This window comes from Emys orbicularis, chromosome 6 (assembly GCF_028017835.1).
Source record: "Emys orbicularis isolate rEmyOrb1 chromosome 6, rEmyOrb1.hap1, whole genome shotgun sequence".
Lineage (NCBI taxonomy): Eukaryota > Metazoa > Chordata > Testudines > Emydidae > Emys > Emys orbicularis.
In genome coordinates, this window is record NC_088688.1 from 60,030,016 (window position 1) to 60,051,212 (window position 21,197).

At 38.6% G+C, this 21,197-nt stretch overlaps 1 protein-coding gene across 1 annotated transcript in view; it reads left to right on the forward strand.

The window, feature by feature from the left end:
- The window catches only part of SLF1 (SMC5-SMC6 complex localization factor 1), an 86,792-nt gene extending 76,627 nt beyond the window's left edge, over positions 1 to 10,165 (forward strand). The window contains exons 14-18 of the mRNA XM_065405891.1: positions 693 to 862; positions 1,456 to 1,589; positions 3,615 to 3,707; positions 4,132 to 4,314; positions 9,663 to 10,165. Coding sequence (XP_065261963.1) covers positions 693 to 862; positions 1,456 to 1,589; positions 3,615 to 3,707; positions 4,132 to 4,314; positions 9,663 to 10,165 — 1,083 coding nt within the window. The remainder of the gene's footprint in view (positions 1 to 692; positions 863 to 1,455; positions 1,590 to 3,614; positions 3,708 to 4,131; positions 4,315 to 9,662) is intronic.
- The last annotated feature ends 11,032 nt before the right edge of the window (positions 10,166 to 21,197 follow it).

The following is a 21,197-nucleotide window of genomic DNA, read 5'->3' on the forward strand; positions in this document are numbered from 1 at the left end:
AAACCCCTAAATTCTTGAAGGTGGATTCAAAGTCAGACAGCTTCGCAAATCTTCTATACAGAACAGTTGCCTTCAGTTTACATATGGATATAGAAGAATTCAAGATAGATTGGAACTTTTTAATGCATTGTTCACCATAAATTGTCTTTAAGCAGAGCACTGGGGAAAGACATATGTAACCTGACAAAACAAGCCAAGAAATGAACGTACGAGCTAGCTTTAACATGTGTAATCAACACATACACAATAGAAAACTCTACTAATGTTTATATAACATAGTCAGCATTATTAAGTCTTCATATGACAATTGCACAGTAGAGTAAATGGAAACATTTTTTCAGTGCATAAGGCAAATTCTCATTCCTTTTGCAATTTTTTCTTGGCCTCATAGAGATTCCCCTGTCCTCCCCAGGGTGGTATTAATTTCTGGCCTAATTTTGCCACCTGAACTCCTGTTGAGTAGTATCTTGCTACCTAAGTAGTCCCACCTTAGCAGTATGAACATTCTTAAACTTTTTTTAAAGTAATGGGTGTAGTAATGTGATTGTGGTAGGAGACTGTCTTAAGTAGAGTAAATGCAGGAAAAGATGGAGGGAAAATGAATTGTAATTTCTAATTACCAGTTAAGCACTACTTCTTTTTTCCTAAACACAGTCATAAAAATTGTAACAAACATATTATTTTTGCAACAGGTTTGTTCCTATTTGCCTGCTTTAGGAGAAGTAGGTATGCATGAGACTGGGAAAGTGCAGAAAGTGAAGAAAAAGAAAATAGGGCAGTGGCCTTGCCCTGAGTCTCAAAGGGCATTACTGATGCTAAATGGTGATAAGCAGAACCAAGCCAAACAGCTGCCTGATCTACCGTAAGTAATACCTATAACATCACCAGTTTTATTCTGCTTTGGGGGACAGCTTCTGACCTGACACATTTCTTGAACTTTATGTGACCTGTGTTGTTGTCTGCAAATTACTGTGACTGGCAGAAAGCTCCATTTTAAACTTGTAACACATCTGAGTAGGTTTTTTCCTCTCTCGATTTATACGTATATTGATGCACATTCATTTCCCTAGGGAAGCATTTTACATTAATAATGGGAAAATGTAAGTATTCACAGAATTTTTTAAAGTCTGTTCGCCATATAATTACTGCTTTTAACAAGTATATACTTTGCCAAATGTTTTTAAAATACAATTAAGATTAAGTTTCAGAGGGGTAGCCGTGTTAGTCTGTATCCACGAAAGCTTATGCCCAAATAAATCTGTTAGTCTTTAAGGTGCCACCGGACTCCTCGTTGTTTTTAATATTAAATTTCAGACTCTCTAATTCTGAAACACACATTGTATGTATGGAGTATATACATGCTGTAATAACGTTAAATATGTACATACATTTAATAATTTTCCAAAAAGATTAGTTTCATAAAAATATACTTGTCATTGCTTGATTTCCGTTTAGTGAACTGATCTTCAGTAAATTCCCTCCATTATCAAAGAAGTTAAGGATGAAAGCAGAAGTTGAGGTGTCAAACACCAAAGAGAATCGTCATCCTTTGGATGAAGAGATGCACTTTTATAAGACTAATATTAAAGGTATTCTGTATATCTAATTTATGCTAAAAATTTCATATGGTTATAATCAGTACTTTCAGGTTTAATACACTTGCCGTGATGAATGCTGAGCTAAAGAGATGTCCCAAACCCAAGAAATACTTCCTGGTGTATCATATTTGTTGTTTTCAACATTTATTTGAGAGAGAAATCATTTTGTATATGGTGAAATAAAGCTACTTTCTCTATTTCCCCTCCCACCCCCCAAAAAATATGAACGTGTATAGCTTGTGTGAGCTCATTCCAGTCTTGCCCGTCTTACTTTACTAATCCACCTCAACCTGTACTTGGTAGGATCAACGTCTTCTGATTTGAAAGTATAATTCAGTCTTCATCTCTTTCAGTCCTAGACATTTTGTGAACAAAGACTGAGAAGTATGCTATGTTGCATAGCTGTGTTAAGCATATGGACAGTTTTCTTCCAGGCATTGAGCCCAGACTATGAAATGCATTTGGCTTTTAGTCTTAACTATACTGGAACCCAAGTACCTTAGAATGAAATAGCACTGCAGTAATTCACTCAGGCCTCACTTATTATACAAATTTAATAAAATGCACTTTACACAAGTCTGTACCTGGCCAGAATCACTTGCTGGAACTGTTTTTTTGGTTGTTGTTTTTTTTAATCTGAACCTTCTCTATAGTGTTTCTAATACAAATATATCTATCATGTAGACACTCAAGGGAGAACTGGAGTAAAATTGGCAAAAAAAAGCCCTGATCATTCAAGGTTTTATATTTAGTAGTGTATGTCACAAACAATGAGGGACAAAACATTCATCCCATTTTGGGATTTTTTTTTTTTTTAAATAATTTCATCAGTAACAGAGCCAGACCATGCATTTTAAAAATTGGTGCCCTTTCCCTTTACTGCTTCTGTAAGTAAAATTAATGTGAATGATTGTATACTGCCTTTATAAAGGCAAAATGAACTAAAGGAATAGGGCAGAAAACGGTCAACTCTTCATCTCCCCCATCTCTCTACCAAAATCTCAAGTAGCAGCTCAATAAAAAATAAAAATTCTACTAAAAAGAGCTAGTAGGGAACTGACAGCTGTTCTTTAATGTGCGCACTAAATATAATAAAAAGACACTGTCTGGGCACTATTGTATAGATGGAGAAAATTAGTCTGATATATATTTCATTTCTAACCTGTTTGCTGTTGTATCTTCAGTCAGCTTGCATCAAGATTTTGCTCTGGCTTTTTTTCAGATATAATCACTTATTGAAAACAAATTTATACATACAGTAGGCCTGAAGTTCTTACCATGTATTCATTAACTGTGTCTTTACTTATACACAGCAGTTCAGTCTCTTGCTTTTCAGCTTTAAATGGTACCTTGCCTCTGTGGATGATTTTTTTTTTTTTTCCTTGTGTTTTTTTTTTTTTTTTTAAACGACTTCTTCATTTCTCTCTCTCTCTCTCTCTCTCTCTCTCTCTTCCCCCCCCTCCCCCCCCATGGTAGCCAAGTCAGACAGCCTATTGAGAAACAGCAAACCATCTGTTAACAGATTTGAAATTCTGAATTATACTTGAATGTGTAGAGGCACTCGTGCTTAGCCAGAAACATTCATTTGAATTAAGCTATAAATGCTGTGTAAAAAGAACCATACATTTAACGTAGGTTCATGAATAAATTTAAGGGAGGGCAACTGCACGCTAAACTTTTATTGCTTGAAAACCCAGTATTTTTGGTGTTCTGTGATCATTCAGTGCTTTTATAGTGTGATTGAAGCTTTAAACCTTGAATTGGGGGGCGATAATTCCAGTGTTAAACCTTTTGCAGTACAATTTCATTGCTGGATCTGTGATGGAACAGAAGCTCTGTGGGTTTTTTTGAATTTTTTTTTTTTTTTTTTTTAAAGATGTTTAAACAGGACAAAGGAAAATTTTACTCATTATTGAATTTTCTGGCATGCAGCCAGATCTCCTAGTTCCTAGTTGATTATTTTCTTTAGTTGCTATCTTGCCTAGTCTAGTATAATCCATTAATTTTTTATGGTAGGAGAGACAGCCCTGCATATAGCTTGCATAAGAAACAAAGTGGAGAGATTGATTCAGCTTCTCCCTTTCCCTGGAACAGACATTAATGTTAAAGGTAAGCTTGTTGATTTTCTGTACTGAACCAACATATTAAACCAACCAAATAATTTTAGTATTTTCATTTTGAAATACAAAGTTCACCTTTTAGAAATAATTAAAGAAAATCTTAATTGTTTTAATAATATGGAGTCATGACTTAAAGCACAGGTTTTTTGAACAGCTAGCTTGTAACTAAAGTCCAAGCATGTTTTCTATTAAGTCATATGTGAAGTCTTAAAAATTTTCCATATGTTTTTGAATGAATTTCTTTTTATTATTTTAAAATGGTAAAATGGGATTAAACTTCAAATGTTAAAAGGTAAGTGTGGTGCTATTTAGCAGAATGAAGGTAGTGCTGTTTAATGAATCAGAATTATAATATTATGAACAGTTTACTACTACTTTTGCTCTTTTAAAACTTCCCTTGATTTATAATTCAGACTATGCTGGCTGGACGCCATTGCATGAAGCCTGTAACCATGGTAGCACAGTGTGTGTCCGTGAAATTTTGCAACGTTGTCCAGAGGTAGACCTGCTCAGTCAAGTGGACGGGGTGACTCCTTTGCATGATGCACTGTCAAACGGACATGTAGAAATTGGCAAACTGCTACTTCAGCATGGGGGTGAGTGCATTTATGCTAAACTGGTTTTAAGAAATTGTCCAGTGTTAAATGAGTCCATATGAAGTTCATAGCATCCTTCTTTGCTGATGGTTAAAATACAATACTATGTTAAAAGAAATGTTTAAAATAAACTTTAAAAGCTGTTTTGGTCACGATAGACAAAATCCTTATGATTTTTTCACTTATTCAGATTCTCATAAAAATATGAAATTAACATAATATATCCCTGACTTGTAAATTTTTTTCAGGGTTTGAGTGGTTTGATTTTTTTCTTTGTTTTTGTTTAAAATGTTTTATACTCCCATGATGAGTTAGAGAGTTATATTCTGAAAGATTTTAGTGAGTGAACATAAAGATTACCCAGTTACCAAGCAAATCTACAGAATTGTTTAAATTGTTTTAATCTATATTGCAATGATGTCTATAGCGATTTACTAGTCTAGTTTTCCATGTCGTGTTTATATATTTAAATGAAAACTTGCTCGGTATTTATGACCGTGATGATCTTTGAAGAATACAGTTTGCTGGCAAACTAGCTGAAGAAAGGACACTTTGTAGTTGTCAGAACTGCTGTTGGGGGGTGGGGGGGGAGGAGAGGAGGGGTACCAGTAGGAGGGAGACCATAGTTTATCATGCATACATTACTCCCAATACAATTTACAATGCATGCTTTTAATAATTTTTTTTCTTTAGTGACAGAATTCTTAGATCATGTCTTGATAAATGCTATACCAGCTGAATTAACTTACCATGTTCATGAACAAAGCTAATGCAAAAAATTGACTGTTTTAAAAAAGACAGTTGATGTCTCATCTGCTAAAACAAAGATTTATGTTGCTTGTACTGTTCACACCTACTTTGTGTCAATCTAATCTCTATGCATTATATCCCGTGTCCAAATCTTTGTGATGGTGATCATTCTGCACATAACCACATAAGGCAAAAGAATGCACTGTATTTAGATGACTTATAACTTAATTCAGCTAGAGACAAAATTATGTTTGGTTTCTGGCATTATAAGACTTCTGTATTTACAGTCTTCTCCTGCCCCCTAAAGGCTACTTCTGTGTCTGTTGGGCAGACATCATCTCATAATCAATACATTCCTCTGCTGTTCTACCTTAGTATGTTTGATGAGCTTCAATGCTGAGTCTCCCAGGTGTTTTATTTATCTACTGACCCATGTATCTGACATGCCAAGCCAATACCTGGCCTCCCTTCAATTGGTCTAAGTGATGCAAGAGCCAATATTATAGTAAGCCCAACCCTTCAATAGAAAATGGCATTGCACTGACAGATGTGCATTTTTCCTGAGCCTTTGTGAAGAATAGGCAGTGGATGATCCTCTTGTCCTCGGGGAGATCTACTTGCACTTGCATTCATCAAGGTCTTCTGGCAACTGTACAGACTGCATGCAGCCTTATCTTTGCCTTTGTCAGATTCTGGGTTTTGGCCTGTCAGCCAGTTTGACACTATGGTGGTGGGAACTGCATTACACATTCATCTTAGATTCTCTAAGGCTTGGTAGCTGTAATTTGGAGCATTTCTGCATTAACTTTCATTTTCTCTTTCTCCCTCTAGTATTCAGGTTTTTACAAGGTATTCTCTTTTTCTCCAAAAAGGCTTCACTTTGCAAAAGTTATTGTAGCTACTTTACGTAATCAGTGTTAGATTAAAACAGTGTTATAGCTGCTGTTAAAGCAGCATTAACTACATTAAAATTCTCTAGCTATTGTGGCTAGATTTACTGGTATGCACATGGTACAATAATCTTCTATTGAAGTTTAAACTGCAATTTACCTTTTCAAAAGATAGGCTAATAAAGAGACGTTATGTTAAAGAAACTATTTCATTTTATAGCAACCCAAACACCATGTGTTGGGCATTAACATATTTCTGGTATGGCCATTTAATTTACTCCTGAACAATACATTTGTAAACTATTTTAGTAATAAATTTAGGGATTATTAAAAGGAAGAATCTGACAGTCTGAAGAGCCAACATGTTGCCTATTTAAAGTTAATTGAACACACTTTAATACAATACCTAACCTCTGTATTGCAGAGATTGCTAAAAACAGGTATTGTAACTTAGTATTTAGTCGCTGAGAGGGACATGGATTCTCATTTTTCCAGCTGACTTGGTGCATGACCTGGGGAAAAGTTACTTGACCAGCTTGTGCTTTAGCTAGCCCAGCAATAACATAAGGTAAAATCTGAACTATGCTAATAAATAGATGCTGCATTTGGGCCCAGCTTCTGCAAGTGTACATCAAATAACTGATCACTAGAAATTCTTAATGAAACTGACCACATTGCACCTTAAATCAGCAGGGTGGGGGAAGGGAAGGGAGACATTGTCTGGCTTGCCGGGGAAAAGGGTATATCAATTTAAGGTTTGGGAGGAGAGAGGCACAGATGCTGATGCAAAGGTAGGGTGGGTCAGCATTGTGACACTAACTCATCCCTCAGAAACCGGGGGAGTTGATAAGAGCAAGCCCAGTGGGAGAAGCTCCTTTTCCCTGGAGCAGGTGGAGCAGCTCCCACCCTTGGAAGTGGCAAACTACCAGGTTTGGTTGGGACCCACTGTGGGCATTGCACTAGCTGCTCCTTTCTCGGAGGGCTGGGAAGGAATTTTTCCCTTACCACCAGATTGGCCAAGGCTAAGTGGAGTTTTCTTCGGCTTCCCCACAGAGGGTTGGCGGGCGGGGGGGGGAGACAGCTTTGTTAAAGCGAGTAGGGAAGGGAGTTAGGCTATGATGTCACAACTCATTATGTAAGTGTGGGGCAGATGTCCCATGCAGGTACTCTGCATGGGGGGGAGGGATAGCTCAGTGGTTTGAGCATTGGCCTGCTAAACCCAGGGTTGTGAGTTCAATCCTTGAGGGGGCCACTTGGGGATCTGGGGCAAAATCAGTACTTGGTCCTGCTAGTGAAGGCAGGGGGCTGGACTCGATGACCTTTCAAGGTCCCTTCCAGTTCTAGGAGATGGGATATCTCCATTAATTATTATTATTATTATTACTCCATAGGGAAGGGATACAGTGGGGGGGTTTCACCATCTTCTGCAGCATAGGGCGCAGGTCACAGGCAGGTTGCACTAGTGTAAATGGTAAATTTTCTGTAACTTGAAGTCTTTAAACCATGATTTGAGGACTTCAGTAACTCAGCCAGAGGTTAGGGCTCTATTATAGGAGTGGGTGGATGAGGTTCTGTGGCCTGCAATGTTCACTAGGTCAGACTAGATGATCACAATGGTCCCTTCTGTCCTTAAAGTCTATGAGTCTGTGATACAATGATCAGATAAATGGCTTGGTAAACGACTTAAAGGAGGTGTTTGTTAAAGGAGCTGAACAGGGTGGGGTTTGGGATGCCAATGACTGGCATTGCAGGGAGCCAACCCCCAATTCCTTTATAGCCCATCTTAACCCTCATTCAAGGTGGGGGGATGGTAATGTCCCAGCAATGGGTTGTCAGGGACCAGGATGGAAAAGAGGGGCAGGGGCTGGCAGAAGCCCCCAGGTGGACATTGAATGAACATGGAGTTACCTGCACTGTACACTTTTATCTGCTGGGTAGTCCCAGACATCTAATAATAAAGTTGCGTCCTGATTAACCCATATACACCTCTACCTCGATATAACGCTGTCCTCGGGAGCCAAAAAATCTTACCGCATTATAGGTGAAACCGCATTATATTGAACTTGCTTTGATCCACGGGAGTGCGCAGCCCCGCCCCTCCAGAGCACTGCTTTACCGCGTTATATCTGAATTTGTGTTATATCGGGTCGGGTTATATCGAGGTAGAAGCTGTGGATGTGGTATACCTAGACTTTAGTAAGGCATTTGATATTCTCGCATGATATTCTTATCGATAAACTAGGCAAATACAATTTAGATGGGGCTACTATAAGGTGGGTGCATAACTGGCTGGATAACCGTACTCAGAGTTGTTGTTAATGGTTCCCAATCCTGCTGGAAAGGCATAACAAGTGGGGTTCCGCAGGGGTCTGTTTTGGGACCGGCTCTGTTCAATATCTTCATTAACGACTTAGATATTGGCATAGAAAGTACGCTTATTAAGTTTGCAGATGATACCAAACTGGAAGGGATTGCAACTGCTTTGGAGGACAGGGTCATAATTCAAAATGATTTGGAGAAATGGTCTGAGGTAAACAGGATGAAGTTTAACAAAGACAAATGCAAAGTGCTCCACTTAGGAAGGAACAATCAGTTTCACACATACAGAATGGGAAGAGACTGTCTAGGAAGGAGTACGGCAGAAAGGGATCTAGGGGTTATAGTTGACCACAAGCTAAATATGAGTCAACAGTGTGATGCTGTTGCAAAAAAAGCAAACATGATTCTGGGATGTATTAACAGGTGTGTTGTGAGCAAGACATGAGAAGTCATTCTTCCGCTCTACTCTGCGCTGGTTAGGCCTCAAGTGGAGTATTGTGTCCAGTTCTGGGCACCGCATTTCAAGAAAGATGTGGAGAAATTGGAGAGGGTCCAGAGAAGAGCAACAAGAATGATTAAAGGTCTTGAGAACGTGACCTATGAAGGAAGGCTGAAAGAATTGGGTTTGTTTAGTTTGGAAAAGAGAAGACTGAGAGGGGACATGATAGCAGTTTACAGGTATCTAAAAGGGTGTCATAAGGAGGAGGGAGAAAACTTGTTCACCTTAGCCTCTAAGGATAGAACAAGAAGAACTGCAGCAAGGGAGGTTTAGGTTGGACATTAGGAAAAAGTTCCTAACTGTCAGGGTGGTTAAACACTGGAATAAACTGCCTAGGGAGGTTGTGGAATATCCATCTCTGGAGATATTTAAGAGTAGGTTAGATAAATGTCTATCAGGGATGGTCTAGACAGTATTTGGTCCTGCCATGAGGGCAGGGGACTGGACTCGATGACCTCTCGAGGTCCCTTCCAGTCCTAGAATCTATGAATCTATGTGTCTCCTTTCCTTCTTCCGGTATAGCCAGACAATTAACATTTGCAACACTTCCAATACAATGCATGTTATTTTGTATGTTTCCAGTATATTGTTACTTAAATTTAAAACAATTAAGACGATTGTGATTTTTGTCCTTTTCCAAATAATATTTTGCTTTTCATATAATATATCAGGTGGTAAACCAAGGCTTATATAATTCTTTACACAACTAGGCAATTGTCTTGACTAGGCAGTCAGTATGGAACTAGTTAATTGTGCCAACATAATTTAGTACTAAAAGAGGTTATAAACAGAACCCCTAGTGCTGCCCCACCTCCCCCCAAAATAGCAGCACTGCTCAGCTGCTTTCTTAAAAATGCTGTTACTATTAATACTTTATATTTTTCTTGCAGGACCACTGCTCCTACAGCAGAGGGACTTTTATGGAAAATTGCCACTGGATTATGTGGAGTCCCTACCAGTGAAACAAGAACTTTTGGATATTGTCCACCCAGAAGAGACTGTCAAGAACTTCTGTGAACGTGTGGAAAAAGATTTCCACAGCCAGCAAAGAGAACTTTGGTTAATTTTATTTAGTAAGATGTTGCTAAATTTTTGTTCAGTTTATAACTTATCTTCACCCTCTCCTTTACCTTTTAAAGCCCACTTAAATTCACTTCCATTAGTGGCTATTAATGGCTGTAAGTTGAAAAGTAGGTCTCTTACTGATTGGTTAGTAGATCTTTATGTTGGAGAGCTACACACTTCCCAGAAACTTCCAGAGTTTATTCAGGAAATATCTGAGAACCTAAAAAAATCTTTTGGAGAACAGGTATATCCCTTATTGGCAACACTAGAAACTATTGCAATGGCAACTCCAGTGTCTACTTTTCATCTTTCTAACAATTACGATTAATTTTCAGTTCCATTGGTTCAGTTGTGATAGTTTATCATGGACACGGGGCGAGATTCATTCTTGTGAATACAGGAGTGCACATGGCACATCCTACACCAGGCTGGCCTAGTGCTACCTAGGAAATATTCCTTTGATCCCTTCTGGAATCTTAAAGCACTAAACCAAAGGCTTCCTTAGTTCCACTGAAGGAAGCTGCAGCGTGGAAGTACTGAATAAGTGCACCTCCTGGCCACTACCCCTCTGTGGCCAATGTCATCAACTTTTCAGGCTGAACTGAATACCTGTGGCTCCCTCAGCAGAGGAGAGTTCATTTGCACCCTACCAACCCCTCTTTTTTCCCCCTTCTAGCACATTTTCTGTCATGAGGAACCTTGTGCCAGAATTCTTGCTGGTTTCCAAGGATGTTGACCCTAAATTTGATTTAGACACTACAGTTGGTTACTTTTTTCCAGGGCGTACAGTTATGCCTCTAACTTTTTGTGACTAACTTTTTGAATAGTTGTCAAATAAATAAAACAAAAATGAAAAAACTACTACTAAAACAATCCATTTTTCCTATATTATCATCCTAGGAAATACATATCTTTAAAATACATTTAAAAATTCAGCTCAAAAGTTAGTTTTTAAAATTGTGTGTATTTACAGTACTAGTTTACAATACTTCCCATATTGTCCTTACTGATTTTGTATCAAAGGATCTTGACAAAGTTGTTCATGCAAATGAGCCATTAAACTTTCTACTAGCTTTCTGTAGCATTGTGGCACTTGCTCATTTATACCTGCATAATGATCAGCTTGACTCAGATCCTCAGCTACATTAGAACTCTGGTTGGCAGAGCTGAATAGGGAAGGGTTAAAAGTAACCAAGCTTCCTTTATGCTTTCCAGATTCCTAAGGCTGCTGTGGCCCAGTTTGGCCCCCAACATAAGTTACACAATCTTGGGGCTTCTCCAAACTATGCTGGCTTGTAATAGCCCTATATAGGTCTGTATCACTGGCGGGGATTGCCAAAGCATGAAATGCTGTGGTGACATCCTCAAGCCTGTGGTGGTACTTGTGCAGAACTGACATTTTAGTAGCTGGGGAACTCACCCTGTCCAGATATGGCAGTTTTAAGGTAGCTCCATGCTGCTTATTTGAAGTTGGGGCACCAGCCTCCTTAAAAATTGCAGCCCCATTAATATTAGGATTTTGTCCTCAGTACTAAGAATATATGAATACTAGACAAGATAAATCCTCTAAACTGATAAACTAATCCTCTAACCTAATTTAGGATTGTGTGCTTATAAAGTATTATATTGGCTGTGCTTAGTAATTAATTATATAGAAGGGGCAAATCTTGCCCCCACCTCCTAATGTACAGAGGCTGTTCATGTGAGGGAACTGAGATGATTCTGATTCATAAGAGGAACGGCTGAAGGAGGACAGAATTTGGGGAGGCCATACTGTGCTGCCCTGCACAGGGAATTGAGAATGGGATGGCAATGGAGGATCTGCCAAGATACAGATACTCTTCACTCCCCACTCCTCTGTGCAAATCCGGTGCCCAATTCAATTCAGGATGAGATCTGGGGAGAGAATTTGCCCATAAAGGAAAATGCAAAGAAATGCTGCTTTACAATAAGGATACTTACTGAAATAGTAGGACAAATTATAATTCATTAAAAGATTAATCTAAAATCTTAAGGGTCAGAAGGAATGGACTGATTAGTAATGGTTCAATTTGCAGTTCTTTTCTAATAGCAATGTATAGTGTTAAAGAAACTAAAAGAAAAGGGGATAATAGCAGTTTCTGGAATTGGTGTTGCTTGACTAGAGGGAATAAGTTACATTGATACAGCTGGCTGAGGCACATTAAAACTTCCATTTAGCCTTCATGCAATGGAGACATGATCTCAGCAATAAATCCACTGATGTTGCTCAGGCTGGTTTGGTCTTGGAACCAGATATTTATTACAAATGTTCAGTGGTTATTAATGACTGATTATTCTTATTAAGCATGTATATAGAGCAAACTGTTCTAGTGAGGATAAGGAGTCCTCTTAGGTTAGATTTGTTTGTTTTGAGCATTTTGACTTTTCTACTCTGATACTTTACAATAAAATAAAACTTTGTTGTAGATGAAATGTGATAGCAATTGTAATTTCAGTGTATGCTGTAGTAAACAGGCATAGTGAAAGTGTTCTTATGTACAGACATTGCAAAGAATGCAAAATATGCCCTTAATTGGTCACATTTTATTAGATTTTTTTTTTTAAGTCATGAATTTGAGACTTGGTTACATTATCAGGTCGTAGAAAGCCACAGTGAAAGGATAGTGGTAATACTTGCAAGGTGTTGGTTCAGACTAAAAAAAATCTTAGATACAGAGATGAAAGCCTTCATGGCTTTTCCTTGACCTGATGATGAGAGAATTTCTTACTTGCTTCCTTAAACTTACATTTAGTCCAATATATTTCCCACCACTACTTGCTATTTTGTCATTTATTCAGGGCAACAAAGAATAGTACAATTACCAATTCTAAGACCTGCTTATATATAAAATTTATTTTGAGTGTGTCTAGATAGTATATCTGTCGAACTGCCATGATTGGTGCTCTCCTGCAAAGCAAAACATGGAATATGAGAGTCTGGGCTGTGCCTGTAAGACAGTGGGTCTTATGGTGTCTTTAAGCCATCTTTGTATTACCTGAACCTTGAGCTGCTCTGCTGTAGCCTGCATAATTTAGACAGCGCTGGTGGCCCTGTCAGAATTATGGCAGCTGCCTGTCCTTAGCTGCCTATGGGCACAGCACTGCCTGAAATCTCCGTAATGCTACAAAGTGCAGCCCCACTCCCAGCATGCCAAGACTGGTCCCCTGAAAGCAACCTTATGACTTTTTTTTCTCTCCAGTTCCTGCACCACAGGAATCTTCTCCTAGCCAGAGTCTGAACATAAGAATGATTCCATACCCCAGTGGTTAGGGCACTAACCTGAACATAAGAAGAGCCATACTGGGTTAGACCAATGGTCCACATAGCCCAGTATCCAGTCTTCTGACAGTGGCCAGTGCCAGATGCTTTAAAGAGAATGAAAAAACCAGGGAAATTATCAAGTGATCCATCGTCTGTTGTCCACTCCCAGCATCTGGCAGTCAGAGGTTTAGGGACACCCAGAGCATAAGATTGCATCCCTGATTATCTTGGCTAATAGCCGTTGATGGACATATCCTCCATGACTTCATCTAATTCTCTTCTGAACCTGGTTATAATTTTGGCCTTCAACATCCTGTGGCAACAAGCTCCACAGGTTGACTGTACATTATGTGACAAAGTATTTCCTCATGTTTGTTTTAAACCTGCTGCCTATTAATTTTATTGGGTGACCCTGGTTCTTATGTTATGTGAAGAGGCAAATTACACATCTCTATTTACTTTCTCCACACCATTCATAATTTTATAGACCCTTAGACATCTTCCCCCCCCAGATGAACAGTCCCAGTCTTTTTAATCTCTTCATTTGGAAGCTGTTCCATGCCCCTAATCACTTTTGTTGCCCTTCTCTGTACCCTTTCCAATTCTAATATGTTGTTTGGGGGGTGGGGTGACCAAAACTGCAGGTGTGGGCATACCATGGATTTATATAGTGGCATTATGATATTTTCTATTTTATTATCGGTTCCTAGCATTCTTTTAGCTTTTTTTTGACTGTCGTTGCATATTGAGCAGATGTTTTCAGAGAACTGTTCACAACGTCTGCAAGATCTTTCTTGAGTGGTAACATCTAATTTAGACTCCATAATTTTGTATGGATAGTTGGGATTATGTTTTCCAATGTGCATTACTTTGCATTTATCAACATTGAATTTCATCTGCAATTTTGTTGCCTAGTCACCCAGTTTTTAAATGAAATTAATGGAGATATCCTATCTCCTAGAACTGGAAGGGACCTTGAAAGGTCATCAAGTCCAGCTCCATGCCTTCACTAGCAGGACCAAGTACTGATTTTGCCCCAGATCCCTAAGTGGCCCCCTCAAGGATTGAACCCACAACCCTAGGTTTAGCAGGCGAATGCTCAAACCACTGAGCTATCCCTCCCCCCATTGTAACTCTGGCTTAAAGTCCTTGGTCCAATGATTATTCAATGAGTCATACAAAGTAAAACAGCCTCAGCAGGAGAAACTGCAAGAATCCAGTCCACCAGCTATTGCTATCCAATAGCCTAGCTAGCAGTAAGGGCACTCATCAGAGAGTGCCCCAGAGTGAGAACCTGCATCTCTCACATCCCACTACTATTGGGATAAAATGTGACCACTCACCTCTTGTGGTTTGTGAATGGTACCTAAATCTCTGAAAATCCACACTGACAAATCAAAATGATTCACTTTGAGAATGTTCAAACACACCTTTTCAACGCTTCCATTTTTTTTCCATGTAGGCCGAAATTGACATGAATTCACAAAATGTTTTGGTCGATCCAAATCTGCATTCATTGGTGAAAACTACTGTCAGTGTAACAAGTCCATTCAGGAGATCAAGGATTGTTTGATCACCTTTACACTGATCTGCCCCCTTTCCCAGTAAGACGCTCGCCCAGAGTTGACACAGTGCACCATATCTGAATAAAAGTTGGCTGTAAAGGTTTATAGCACAAAGGAGATGCTTTTGTGCAACCTTCTGACATTTCTTTGCTTTAATCCTACCTTACATGTATTCAAGATAGCAAATTCAGTAATTTTAGAATCCTTTTTATGTCTAACTCTTCCCAACACATACTATATTTCTAGTAAGTTCATAGGAAAATCTACATTTTTGTCTCAAAGCAAAACTTTTATGTGAATTAATAATTGCAGTAAAATGAAACTTAAGTTGATGAAAAGTAAATTTGTTTGGTTTTTTCCTCTCCAGTACTGAGGAGATTCTCCATTTCCTCCTGAAGTTTTGAAGAAGCTGTTTCCTTGCAGACCCTTCTTTTTCCACTGGAAAAGTACCCGTTGTTATGGTACCTTGGTAGGCTGCCCTATTGTCCCATCTCTAGGTCTCCCTGAGTGCACCCCACATAGGTATTAGAAATCATGTCTTTACCTCTTCTGGGATGGAATTCCACAATTCACCCACTCTCAGACCAGGTTCTGGGTTACAGCCCCCTGGATATCAAGTGTGACTAATTCAGCAGATTTAACTGGGGTTGGACTCTGCAAGGGTTCTCTCTTTCAGAGCCAGTGACAGCATGCATTTGCAGTGAGATAAAAACAGCTTTTTCAAAACAAAGCCTGATTTATTTTGCCTAAGAGGTACTCGGTACTTAGAGAAGTGGATTTAAAATAACAGTGACCTTATCTTAGGCTTGGTCTACACTTACCCCCCAATTCGAACTAAGGTACGCAACTTCAGCTACGTGAATAACGTAGCTGAAGTTCGAAGTACCTTAGTTCGAACTTACCTCGGTCCACACGCGGCAGGCAGGCTCCCCCGTCGACGCCGCGGTACTCCTCTCGTCTAGCTGGAGTACCGCAGTCGACGGCGATCACTTCCTGGTTCAACTTATCGCGTCCAGACAAGACGCGATAAGTCGAACCCAGAACTTCGATTCCCAGCCGCCGAACTAGCGGTTGGGTGTAGACATACCCTAAGTGTAACCTCTCTATCCATAGCTCAGGCCAGTCTGGCTTATTCTCCCTTGTGAGTTGGGAGAAACCGCCTACTTTCTTGCAATCTTCTCCCTCTGATTCTGAAGGCTGTCATCCTCAGGCTACCAGTCAGTGAGTTTAATATTGAATACCTGTTAATTGTTTGTTTTTGTAAAGTGCTGTGCAAACCCATCATGCCGTTTAAAGAATATATTTTGTTGGAAATTAACAATTCCTTGTCTTCAGTATTATTGAAAGTTGCTGTGTCAAAAATTGAATTTGAACTGTAGGCCTTTGCTGACCTATATGCTTGCTTTTAAGGTTTCTCTTGAACTTGATGTTGTTGAATGTACTGGAACATAATGTCATATAATATTTAACATAATATTTAAGTTGGGATGATACAGTGTTGTAATATTTCTGCTCAATATCATGGTATTTTGAAAACAGGCCCAATAAATAGGCTAATTTGAACACAAAGTCTAAATCTAAATAGCTTTGATTCAAACCATCTGAGAACACTTAAATGTAAGTCTGTCCTACAAGGGAAGCTTGTCATTTATTTATCTTTCTGATGTATTAATGGGGGGAAATAAAACAAATATTTATGAGCATTACTAGCTTGATGTCTGCATTTGCAGCTAAGTCTTAAATACAACTATCAGTGTCAGAAATTAAGGCAACCACATTTAGTAAACTTTGAGAAAATGTTCATAAACTGGAATGAGAGCTTAGTAGTCTAACCACCAGATGTGAAACACTTACACACCTTGAAACCACTGGTACAAGTCCCAGTTAAGGTAGATAAATAGAATCTTGATGTGTGGGTGGGTTTTTAAGATGAGGCCTTAAAAAAATTTCCTGCCTGCTTTGCATGGATGTTAAAAATCAAATGGTGTTTTTAGTAAGATTAGGAGTTTGCCTTCATGTCACTGGCCAAAACATTCCCCTTTCCCCTACTGTTTCCCCCCAGTGTGTTGTGTTCAGTGGCTGCCTCCTTGCTCACCTAGCTTGATTTCAGTGATGCTGTATATATTTAATGTGTAAAGAGTGATGGACTCCTTTTCAATGAAAGGCCCAATAGAAAAGTATAAATTGTTTTATTACTATGATTATATGGTATCTACATGTTAAGTCTTTAGTATTGGCTTAATTTTAGACTTGACAATGTTTAGCATCTTAACCCATCAACTCATTAAAATACAAGTGCTTATTTTTCCCCATGTAAACCAATGTGGTTCAGGGTGAGTTACTGTAAATTGTGTTTTCACTAGGTACCACTATTAGCATATGTGTGCAGTCCTGAAAACTTTACGGCACCTCTCCTTAAGCAAAATTACCTTTGTTTTTAGAGGAACTCCCGTATTATTCAAGGGAATTCACACAGTAGGGGAGGAAATCCCTTGTAGGACACGTGGAATTTTAAGGCTCCGAGACTGTAGTAATGCTACACTGAGTATCTGTAAGCAACTATGCTTTAAATGACTGATTAAATTACTCCAAAAATACTTAGACATGATCCACTAGGATTGAGATCTTTTTGTGCATCCCTATGTTTAAACTTGATAATAGTTAATAAGGGGAAAAATGGGAGATACTTATTTCCTTTGTCAGTAATGCTAGTAGGAATTACTGTTGTAGACTGCTACAGTGGAAGAGATTACTGGTTGGGAAGAAAAAGGGAAAAGATGGCAGTATTTAATGCTTTTCTGTTTCTATACTACATTAAAACAAGCATATCTGAACCTAGGATCCTGCATTTAAGTTTCACCCATTCAAGCACTCCACCAGTCTTTCATATGGGTTGTTGCTGTATGGCCTCTGAAAGTTGTGATTCATCTTGATTGCAAAAGAATTAAAAACAAAAGAATGATTGAGTAGTTGGTCTATAAAGATTGTTAATCTAGGAGTGCTGACACACACAAAGAATTTTATCTGTCATCACAGTCCCTTGTATATAGCTAAAGGTTAGAGTAATGAACCGTAATTCTTCTCTCTCATAACTGAACTTCTTTTATGCATTTCTTAATTTTCATAGATATTCAGGTTGGTAATTAAGAGAAAAATGTGAGACCCTCCTCAACAACTGGTACATTTAATTCAACCAACAGTGCTGTTGTATTTACAAATAGGGTATGTTTTAGTCAGACTACTAATCTGTAATAAGACAACTATTGTTCAGTTATCCTGTCTTTTTTCAGAGAAGCAAGAACTATTTTATTGAAAAGTCATTGAAGATAGAGCAGGTATGATGTAATGATTTGTGTGTGAAGCTCTTTTTAGAATATAAATGCTATTATATAATCAGATTGCAATAAAACATTATTTCACGTATTGATTATTTTTCTAATATTGTCTGTGCCCTAGTTGTCCATTTAGTCTTAATTTGATATTTTCTACTTCACACTTAAGCTGTGATGCTAGCACTCTGTTCCTTACAGGATTTTTTAATGAGGTCTTATCGTGTTATATAGATGGGTATTTTGGGGACATTTAAGGTATGTGCTGAAATTTTCCTCTGAGAATGTTTCTGATCTGTCAGTTTGAGGTGGTCTACTAATCATTAGTTTAAGCCTTCTCAAAGCAGACCTTCTCTGTGTGAGGGACATGCTATCTATAATGGCTCTTAAACTGCTAAAGATTGAACTTTTTCATATGGATACCATGTGGCTTGATGATAACGTATCTTCTCTATCAACCCCTTATGATTTTAGGAGTGTTCATGGAACATGAAGAATTACTTGTTTCCCTGATGGGTCTTTTCAAACTCAACACAAAAAAGCAGGGAGGGAACTGATAAGATTAAATGATGGGTACACTTATCAAAGGCTCTACCATAGATGTATTTATAGGGAGTTCACTACGGTTATTAGATTAAGGTTCTTTTTTCTTGTCAAATCCAGAAAAATGCTTTCAAATGCATATTGTATGACAGCAGTATCCAGTTTAAGAGATAAAGCTTTGAAATGGTATTATCTAGTTTGCCTACAGTGAGTCCTAGCTACCAGTCAAATTGCTGGCTTACTGTTCTGTCAAAGGGTGCTATCTCATGCCTCCACAGTGGAAAGAAGGAAAGCAACTAATGTAAAAGAAACTTTACACAGGTGAACTGTCTAATTTTCAAACTTTTCATTTTATATCCGCTGACTATATTTTTTTCTGAACGGGCAAAGTAGTCTGAGTTAAAACCACCCAACTGTCAGCAAAAGCCAGGGACCAACTGATCAACTGGAAACACAAGCAGATTGTATAACTAGCTGGTTGGTAAACTACCCATTCTATAACTACAGTATATGTAAGCGGTATACACCTTCAGTTTCTCAGCAAACTTTATTTCCTTTACTCTTTCTTCTGCCTGCCTCTGTTACCCCAGCCAGATCTTGGAATTCCTAAACATAATGTTACATTATTTTTACAATGCACTGGGTATACCTGGGGCTTCATGGATCCATCTGGAAACATGGTCCTTGTCCTGAAGAATTTACAGTCTTAGGTCCTATATTCCCCTCTGCTTTCTGCATGCATAGGAAAGTACCCATATATCTAGGCTGGGTGGGGTTGGGGTTGAGTTCCACCCATCCCACTACCCAATTAGTGTAGGGTTGGGTGGCACTGTAGGGACTCCAAGTGGAGCATGGGGTTGGCATTTTCCAATCACCAGGGGACCTAACTAAGCTTTGCCAGATTCTCAACCTACTCCCAAAACCTATGGGGGAAGCTGGCCTAAATTACTGTAAATAGTAGTTGCAACAAAGTATGTTGTTTGCTTCTGTGCTGATTTGAACCCCTTTCAAGTGGTTCTCTGGAATTCCATGCAGAAGTAAAGGTGCCTCATCTCATCATTGGCAGTGGCACTATGCCTTCCCATTTCCTCTGGCATAGCAGGGCTGAATCTGGTCCATTCTCTTATGGCTTATACACATTTGTTTTTGTTCTTTAATTATGGGGTTACTTTGTCCTAAGTGATAAGCGTTTTATCTAGTTTAGCATTCTACACTAACCATTTAATTGCTTGTCTTTGGTAGCAGGCGCTGCAGATCATGGTATAGCTGAAGTTAAAAGGTGAGGGGTTTGGTTTGAAAGGTTGGCAAATTTGCCAGTCAAGACCAATTATCAGAAGTTCCTGCGTGATTTTGGTGCCTAAGTCTCCGTGAAAGTCCATGGAACTTCGGTGCTTTTAAAAAAATGTTGGCCATCGTCTTTTTACTTTTGGTAAATGATACGTCCCAAATAGATTTCATTAGGATGTACGTATATGAGAATGTGTTTGTGGATTTGAAATTGTGACATCAATGTTTTAAAAACATCAAATAACATTTGGTTACTAGAGTTCATTTGTAGATGTGGTTTAACACTGAGCTGAGGGAAGTATAAAACTAGTAGCTTTTGCATTTACTACTTCTGCATATACTGAGTTCAGACACTAGATCAATAGCTTTTTTGGTGTTACAAGGATTTAAAATGTAGGGTAAAAGGCTGCTGTTAAATGATAGTGCTGGATGTTCACTCTGTAGGGGTCCGCGGACATGAACTAAAATAAAATATCAGTATAGCAACAGTACAGACCCTGTCGAACAGTTGCAGTAATGTATGTCATATTTCATCAACGGTAATGTTAAATGCAAAGAAGAATGTAACTTTTTCAGGGCCGAGATACAGACAAAACCCAGGAAATTCAAAGGTAAGGCTGATAGTTCATCCTTATCTGTTGTCATTTTCCTTTTTAAATTGGTCACATTTAATTTAGTGCTAATGAAAAGCGAGGGATTAATGCACCAGGTTGAGCCAGGAGCACCATGGGCAGATACTATGCAAACCTCCACACACAGGTATGACAGTGCACCTAAAGCCTCATTTGCATTAACCCTGCTCTTCTAATCCTGGTTACTTTCAGTTGCGCCAGATTATAAGGTGGGTCTGTGATTTTAAGGACTAGCAGACACCGAAACTCTTGAGTATCTGTGTCCTCAGTAAGATTTGAAACCCAGTTCTCTAGCTGGACTGCTGGTATGAACACTTAAGCTGCACCACTGAGACTCTTTTTTCCTCTCTTTGATTTACCTCTGGTTGAATTAAAATCTAAATAGCATTCCTAAATTTGAATATTTTCACATTTGACTGTGCATCAATTAAAAAATGTTAATCATTTAAAATTCTATTTTATTTTTAAATGTCATTGTTTTGGAGAGAGTAGGGTCAAAACACAACCTCTGTGTTGCCCTCTAGAGAAAGGGGCCAAACTGCAAAAATCAAATCACTGTGTATAATTATATAAACAACAGGATTTAGCAAAAGAACAGGAAAACTGCAGTGTGAAAATTTAGTTTTCAGCTTTGCATAATTCATTAGAATAACCCTCTTCTTATATCCATCCCCAAATGTCCTTGCTGTGACATGAGTGCTTACTGGAAACATAACACTCT